Here is a 7,647-nt window from a genome sequence, read left to right as displayed (position 1 = left end):
AAGTCCACTATCATTTCCACTGTCTTCAGAGCGTTTAGCTCTAGGTTGTTCTGCCTGCACCAGGTCACCAGACGCTCAGTCTCCCACCTGTAGGCAGACTCATCGCCATCAGAGATGAGTCCAATGAGAGTGGTGTCGTCTGCAAACTTCAGGAGCTTGACAGACTGATGGCTGGAGGTGCAGGTGTTGGTGTACAGGGAGAAGAGCAGAGGAGAAAGAACGCAGCCTTGCGGGGATCCAGTGCTGATGGTCTGGGAGTCAGACACGTGCTTTCCTAGCTTCACGTGCTGCCTCCTGTCAGACAGGAAGTCGGTGATCCACCTGCAGGTGGAGTCAGGCACGCTCAGCTGGGAGAGCTTGTCCTGCAGCAGAGCCGGGATGATGGTGTTGAAGGCAGAGCTGAAGTCCACAAACAGGATCCTGGCATAGGTCCCTGAGGAGTCCAGGTGCTGGAGGATGAAGTGGAGAGCCATGTTGACGGCGTCGTCTACAGACCTGTTGGCTCTGTAGGCGAACTGCAGGGGGTCCAGGAGTGGGTCAGTGATGGATTTGAGATGGGACAGGACAAGGCGCTCAAATGATTTCATGACCACAGAGGTCAGGGCAATGGGTCTGTAGTCATTTAGTCCTGTGGGCCTTGGTTTTTTGGGGACAGGGATGATGGTGGAGGATTTGAAGCAGGCTGGCACGTGGCAGGTCTCCAGTGAGGTGTTGAAGATGTCCGTGAACACCGGAGACAGCTGATCAGCACAGTGCTTCAGGGATGATGGAGAGACAGAGTCAGGACCGGCTGCTTTGCGGGGGTTCTGCTTCTTAAAAAGCCTGTTGACATCTCTCTCCAAGAAAATGTTCTTCCCTTCTGTCAGAAAAGTGACTCAGGTGGGCTCAGAGACATCTGAGCGGCCACGGGTTCATTGAAAGGAGAAAACTTTTTTCTTTTGAAGCATCGGTGTACTCCGTTGGAAAGTAACTACGTACATTTATTTAGAAGTACTTTTACTTGAGTATTTGCATTTTCTGATACTTTGTACTTGTGATGCACTACATTTATCTGACAGAAACAAAACACGTGAATAGTTAATCAAATATTATGTTTTATTATAGATTAAACTGCTCATCACTTAATAGAAGTTCAGTTCAATTTTAGCTGATTGTCATAATCAAATAATTTTTCATGTAAAAATACTAAATATTTCCTAAAATGGGAAGATTTGGGTCTTATCTTTTTACCGTAATTATTTGGATTCATGGTTATTAATTCTGGGGTTTGGACAAAACAAACATTGTGATGGTTTCACTTTGAGCTCTGACTGTGACGACGTTTGTCATGTTTTACAAACAAATCAGTTATAAAAGAGTTAAAATTATCTCGAGCTCCACCAACTACAACAGTAAAATGCTGCTTTTACATTCATGCATTGGTAATAATGATATATAATAACATCATAGTCACATGGTTCACTTCTCTGCTTTGAGTACATTAAATACTTTGTATTTTAATTTACTAACATTTTCAGTGCAAGACTTTGTACCAGAGTGATGAACTGATCAGGTGATCAATGAAACCTGGAGACAGCTCAGAGTGGCTGAGGACAACAGGTACACACAGGTAATTGACTGTTTGAGTGATGCTGACATCTGATCATGTGATCTCAGCAGTCGGAGTCAGTGATGTCACTGCCACTGCTGTCATCAAGGTTACTGGCTGTGAAGTCCTTACAGATGAACTTTGACCTGAGGGCTCGCTTCCTGTTGTCATGGAAACAGAAACACGCTGTTACCTGCCATCTTGTTTTCTGTAAAGTTTAAATGAATCTCTGCTCACCTGCGGTAAAAGAAGTTTGGTCGACTTCTGGAGGTCAGACAGTCCTCTGTCTGCTTCTCCTGCAGAGAGACAGACAGGTGGAGAGAGAGAGAGATAGGTGGAGAGAGAGAGATAGGTGGAGAGTCATCACAGATAAACACCAACAGAATCATTAACATTCAACTCACAGGTTCCTGAAAAGAAACAAGGAACATTTCCTTGAACTGATTCTGTTGAGTTAAATGACAGGTCAACATTAAACACACACACACACACCAACACACACCATAAATAATTATCATTTTTGATGGTTTGGCAACATTGTTTTTCTAAAACATTCTTGTCAATAAAGACGCTTTGAATTGAGAGAGAGAAAGAGGGAGAGGGAGCGAAAGGTATATTACCCATGATGCAGTAGTGCTAGGCTTCTTTTCAGACTGTCCAGCACCTCCCAGAGGAGAGCTGAGCTGCTGCAGCGCTGCCGTCTCCTCATTCTCCCCTGAGGTCCCACTGCGCACCTCCTCACTGCTGCCTGATCACAGAGTCACATGACACGGTTTAATACAACAGCTGGTCACATGACACGGTTTAATACAACAGCTGGTCACAACTCTGACCTTCCACAGCATTCACTGGCGGCTCCTCCTCTTCCTCACTGCTCACACTCCTCTCCCCCTGAGCAAACAGCCTTTATTATTACATCATCATTACATCATCACCTATATAGGAAGAGGCTTTAAAAGTGAACCTGGTCCCTACACCTCCACCACCTCCATCATCTTCCTCCTCCTCACCTGGTGGGAGTTGCAGGTGAGTCTGCGGAGGCGTGTCCTTAGCTGTAGCTCCTCCCCCTGTGACCTCAGCAGGAGGAGCTCCAGCCTATCAGATTGCTCAGTGAGCTGTCTGACCTGCTCCCTGTACTGATCCTTCTCCTGCAGCAGCAGCCGCACCTCCTCCTGCAGCTCCGCCCGTGATGACAGAGCCTGGAACAATCAGAGGGTGGGGTTTAAAGGTGCAGTCAGACCAGAGTCCACCTGGAGGACTTAACTGTGTGTTGTGGTATAAGTAGGAGGGACAGGAAAGGATGTGGGTAGGTTGGAGATGTAACCCCCCCATACAAGCTGGACAATGTTGACACTGATAGTGAACATGAACAGGAAGTGAATTTTGCTCTGACTCCTCCTCCTCACCTTGTCTCTCTCTCTGATCACCTCCTCCAGCTGTCTGAGGGTCTGTTTGTTTCGTTGACGATACATCCTGGCGTCTCCCTTCAGCTGAGTGCAGCGCAGCTCCAGCTCCTCCTTGTCATCCAGACTCTGAAAACAAACACACCCAAAACCAGACAATTTTCATACCTGATCTGATCTGAGCTGTCAGCTGATAATGATTCCTCACAAGTCACATGAAGACAAGATTTTTTCCAATTAAAAAGACAGAATTGAGACATCTGGACGTTTCCTTCAGCCGCTGAATATCACAGACTCTCACTAACACAGCTGAATCATCAGCATAGAGGAGGCCTTTTGGAAAACTAACAACACAAACTGACTACTGTTTTCTGCCAAAGACACACTTCCTCCACCTGTGTCACAATAAAAGCCTCCAGCTGTCCAGGGAACCCAATCCCTCCACTTCTCTGCAAGGCTTTTATTTTGAAAGTCTTATGTTTTATTAAAAAGTGAATAAATGTTTCAATACATGTCTCATTGATGAAATAAACTGGAAAAAGCTGAATGTCCCATTAATATTTCACATCTAATAAAGTCAAAGAACTATATGTAAAAATCCTGAAATTCATTTCTCCAGCAAACCTGAGTCCTGTGAAATCACAACACGTTTGATTTTCATGTAACTTCAGCCTTCACCTCCTCCTCTACCTCCTCCTGCCCCCCACCTTGGCTCTCTGCTCCTCTGCTCTGTGGAGTTCTCTCCTCAGTCTGAACACTGTAGTGAGGAGGTTCATCTGAGTAGGAGCTGGACTCTCCTCCCTCTTCTCCTCCTTCTTCTCCTGTTTTTTCTCCTCTTTCTTCTCCTCTTTTTTCTCCTCCTGTTTCTCCTCTTTCAGTTCCTCCAGTCTGTTAGGGTGGAAGAAGGGGTCTGTGGGCAGAGCCAGACTCCTGCTCTGAAAACACATTGAAACGTGTTCATCGCTGGAGACATGAGCGTTCGCAGCAGGTTACTGTCCATGGTGCTGAAATCACTGTTACAGTATTTACAGATGTTCAGCTGTCCACATACTTTTGCCACGTAGAGTATAAACTTTTGTTTTTGTATTTGATCCAAAAACAAATTCAGACATTTAAATTAGCTCAGTGGAAGCAGTTAAACTGTTTAGTAAAAGTTTGATAATCAGAGGAAGTTGAAGTGTCAGAGGTGAAAGCAACCAGCAGGGGTTGAAGCTTTTATAAATACTGCTAGTAGTTGAAGTGTCAGCTGGTGTATGTGCAGTGACAGCAGCTGAGGTCAGTTGAAGAGTAACAATCACTCAATGTTTAGAGGCTGAAAGCAGTTGAAATGTCGGTGTCTCAGCACTAAAAGCAACTAAATTGGAGAGTAAGAGATGAAAACAGTTGAAGTTTCAGTCAAAGATCACCATAAACAGCTGAAGCGTCAAATGAAAGCAGCGGCAGCATCTGAAATTTCTTCTTGAAGAGTAAATATTATTTGAAGAGTTGATGTTTTCAGACTGAATGCAGCTGAACTGTCAGTTAAAGTCTAAGAGATGAAAACAGTTGAAGTGTATGAAAGCAGTAAACTGTCAGAGAGGAAGCTTGAGTTGTTGTTCAGAGACAGTAAACAGGTGCAGCTGTGGTGTAAACAGTTGAAGTGTCAGTTTGTATGAAGACAGTGAAGTGTCTCTACCTCCTGCAGTGGTCTCAGCGTCCGTCGTCTCAGCAGGCGAGTCTGACTTTCAGCTCGCAGAACTGTGTGTTTCAGACGTTCCACCTGCACACGCACACAGAGGTCAGAGGTCAGAGGTCACATCAGCTCTCTGAATGTGTCATCAGGGGTCAGAGGTCAGCTGACCTCTATCTGCAGGTCTCTGTTGGCCAGCAGGGCGTTGCTCTTCTCCTGGTTCAGAGTGTTGATGTCAGCCATCAGACTGTAGTTGTGATCTCTGAGCTGCTTCACCTCCTCACTCAGCCGCTCCCGCTCCTCACGAACCTTCTGCACACGCTCAGTCATCTTCCTCAATTCGTGGTCCCTCAGTTGCTGCTGCTGAGACCAAGCCTCCTGGAGAAAAACCAACACACCAAAACATGAAAATTGAACCCACACAGTACCCCCTGTGAGCTCCACTTCCTTTAGTAACCTGGTTGCTATGCTAACCTGTTCCTTGGCAAAGAGCAGGCTTGTTGGCGGCGTCTCCTTTCGTCCTGCAGCGCCCTCTGCAGGCGACTGAGCTCCGACATCAAGAACTGAGTCAGACCAGACTCTCCTGCTGTGTCTGAACAGAGAGGCACAGTATAAGGTAGACAGGTAGACAGAAAGGTAGACTGACCAGTAGACAGACAGACAGACAGACTTACCGGTAGTTAGACAGGTAGACAGGTAGTCTGACAGATAGACTGACAGGTAGACAGGTAGACAGACAGACAGGTAGACTGACCAGTAGACAGACCAGTAGACAGGAAGACAGACTGGTAGACAGACAGGTAGACTGACAGGTAGACAGGTAGACTGAGCAGTAGACAGACAAGTACACAGGTAGACAGACAGGTACGGACCAATGAGGATGCTGAAGGTCTTGTTAGGCTCCTTCCCAGTGATGCGGCTGTACAGTTGAGGATAATCCAGCTCCAGACTCTCCAGGAAGGCTGTGTAACCTTTGGCCCCTGTTCTCTGCAGGATGTCCAGCAGGGCTCCTGTAAAAGTCAAAAGTCACAGCAAAGGTCAGGGGTCAGACAGTCACGAAATTCAACCTCAAAGACTCGGACTTGACAGGTATTAACTGTGTAAAGTGACTCACACCTGACGAGGACGTGACCTGTGACCCCTTCCACCCCAGTGACTGAGTGTCTGGACAAAAACCTGCTGTCCCTGGATTCTGGTCCAGGTTCTGGTCCAGGTTCCTCCTCAGGGTGGTGGTCTGAGGATCTGAGTTTTAATAAAGGTTTTATTTCTTACCAACTTTTCTCCTCCTGATGACAAGGGCAGGGTCATGGAAGAGCTGCTCCTCATCCTCAGCGCTGATCACCTGACAGCATCCACCACAAAACAACCAATCAGAGAGGGAGGAGCAGGAGGAGTACCTGGCACCTGCAGTGTTAGGGGGTGAATGCAGGAGGAGGTGCAGCAGGAGGCATTACCTGACACTGTCGGAGGTAGGGGGTGATTCTTGAAGGGTCAATGGTTTTGATGAGCAACATCCTGAATTCATCGAGCTGCAGCCAGCAGAGGTCATCCTCACACACCCCGTCCATACTGAGTACCGCAGTACTGCAGGACATGACACACTGAGTACTGCAGTACTCACTGGAGACTGTAATAAACAGCAGATACTTCAGTATACGTTGATTACTAGAATACACTCAATACACACTGTTAATACACGCTGAATGCATAGAATACTCACATGTACACAGTCCTGCTGCTGTCTGAAACACCTGTCTGTCTCTCTCTGTCTCTGTCTCTGTCTCTGTTGTTGCTTCTGTGTTTTCTGAGGAGGAAGTAGTTTCTCCTACTTCCTGTTTTCAGCTTAGTCTCCGCCCCCTCTGACTGACACTGATGATTCATCAGATTCCCGTCACACCTGTTGAAGATTAAAGACAGAAGAAGAAGAGACTGAGATCATTACACTTTCAGTATTTTATACATTCATTCAAGTTCAGTACAGAAGTACTATGTTCAGATACTTGTACTTTACTGCTACTTTTCAAAGTTTTTCTCTGCAGATTAAAGCTAAATATAAATAAATAAATGCCTCAGGATGTAGCATCATAGATCTGAGTAAACAATAATTTATTAAGTCATGAATTCACTGATGCATCAATCATCATAATCCAATATATATATATATATATGTATGTATGTCTGTATGTGTATATAAAGTATATGTCTTCATATGATATATGTATCATTCTGCATCATGAGCAGTTTCACTATTGATCCTTTTGTACTGGTTTGTCATATGACATTAATAATCAACTATTTAAACTGAGTTTATATATGCACGCGCACACACATACACACACACACACACACAGTAGTCTCAGACACGTTTACTCAAATACTTGCATACAAACTTGAAGTACTTTTTGTACTGTGACACATGAAGGTCAGCTGAACTAACTAATGAACTGAAAACAGATCCAGCTTCAGATGAGCCGTTTTAATCATTTCATTCAGTTTGAATAATATTCAAATTTCCCTTTGAGTTTTTTCAAACTAAATAATCAAGAAAATAATCATCTCATTAATCTATAATGGATATAATTAGAAGTTTATTAGTAATTACAGTTCTATATAAAATATTTAATATTCATTCCACCTGAACCAACCACAGAATCAATCAGCTGTTTACATGTAGATGTAATAATCACCTAATGATAGAACAATGGGACAATAGAGGACATTTCACTGAGACTTTGGCTCTGTCCACATGACCAGACGAGCAGTTTAGCTCCACATCAGAAATAATCTCCGTCCACACAAACACCTAAAAAGTAAAAAGTCTATGTTTTAGGGCTGAAGACTCTGGAGAAGAGTGGACAAAAGAGGAAACAGAGAAGAAGAGATGAGTTTAAATTAAAAAAATAGAAGAAGAGATAAGTTCAAAACTAAAACATAGTCATGCGGGTGGAGCCTGAGGCTGCAGGACTGGTACTGGATGTTTTCAGTGT

General features: G+C 44.7%; 1 protein-coding gene across 1 annotated transcript; it reads right to left on the bottom strand.

Moving 5' to 3' along the window:
- Positions 1–1,074: 1,074 nt before the first annotated feature.
- Positions 1,075–6,526, bottom strand: card9 (caspase recruitment domain family, member 9). The gene is made up of 14 exons (XM_071472359.1): positions 6,381–6,526; positions 6,115–6,287; positions 5,933–6,002; positions 5,533–5,670; positions 5,131–5,252; positions 4,832–5,035; positions 4,667–4,750; positions 3,699–3,926; positions 2,995–3,120; positions 2,599–2,787; positions 2,422–2,479; positions 2,209–2,336; positions 1,826–1,884; positions 1,075–1,749 (listed from the first exon to the last, which is right to left on the bottom strand). Exons 2-14 carry the CDS (start codon positions 6,253–6,255, stop codon positions 1,653–1,655), a joined length of 1,644 nt encoding a protein of 547 aa, XP_071328460.1. The 5' UTR covers positions 6,256–6,287; positions 6,381–6,526; the 3' UTR covers positions 1,075–1,652.
- Between the last annotated feature and the right edge of the window lie 1,121 nt (positions 6,527–7,647).

Source organism: Trachinotus anak, unplaced genomic scaffold (assembly GCF_046630095.1).
Source record: "Trachinotus anak isolate AG129_WGS33_773 ecotype Australia unplaced genomic scaffold, CSIRO_AGI_Tana_v1 ptg000038l, whole genome shotgun sequence".
In the NCBI taxonomy this organism is placed as follows: domain Eukaryota; kingdom Metazoa; phylum Chordata; class Actinopteri; order Carangiformes; family Carangidae; genus Trachinotus; species Trachinotus anak.
Note: the sequence above shows the minus strand (reverse complement) of the source record. Positions and strands in the feature narration are given on the sequence as shown.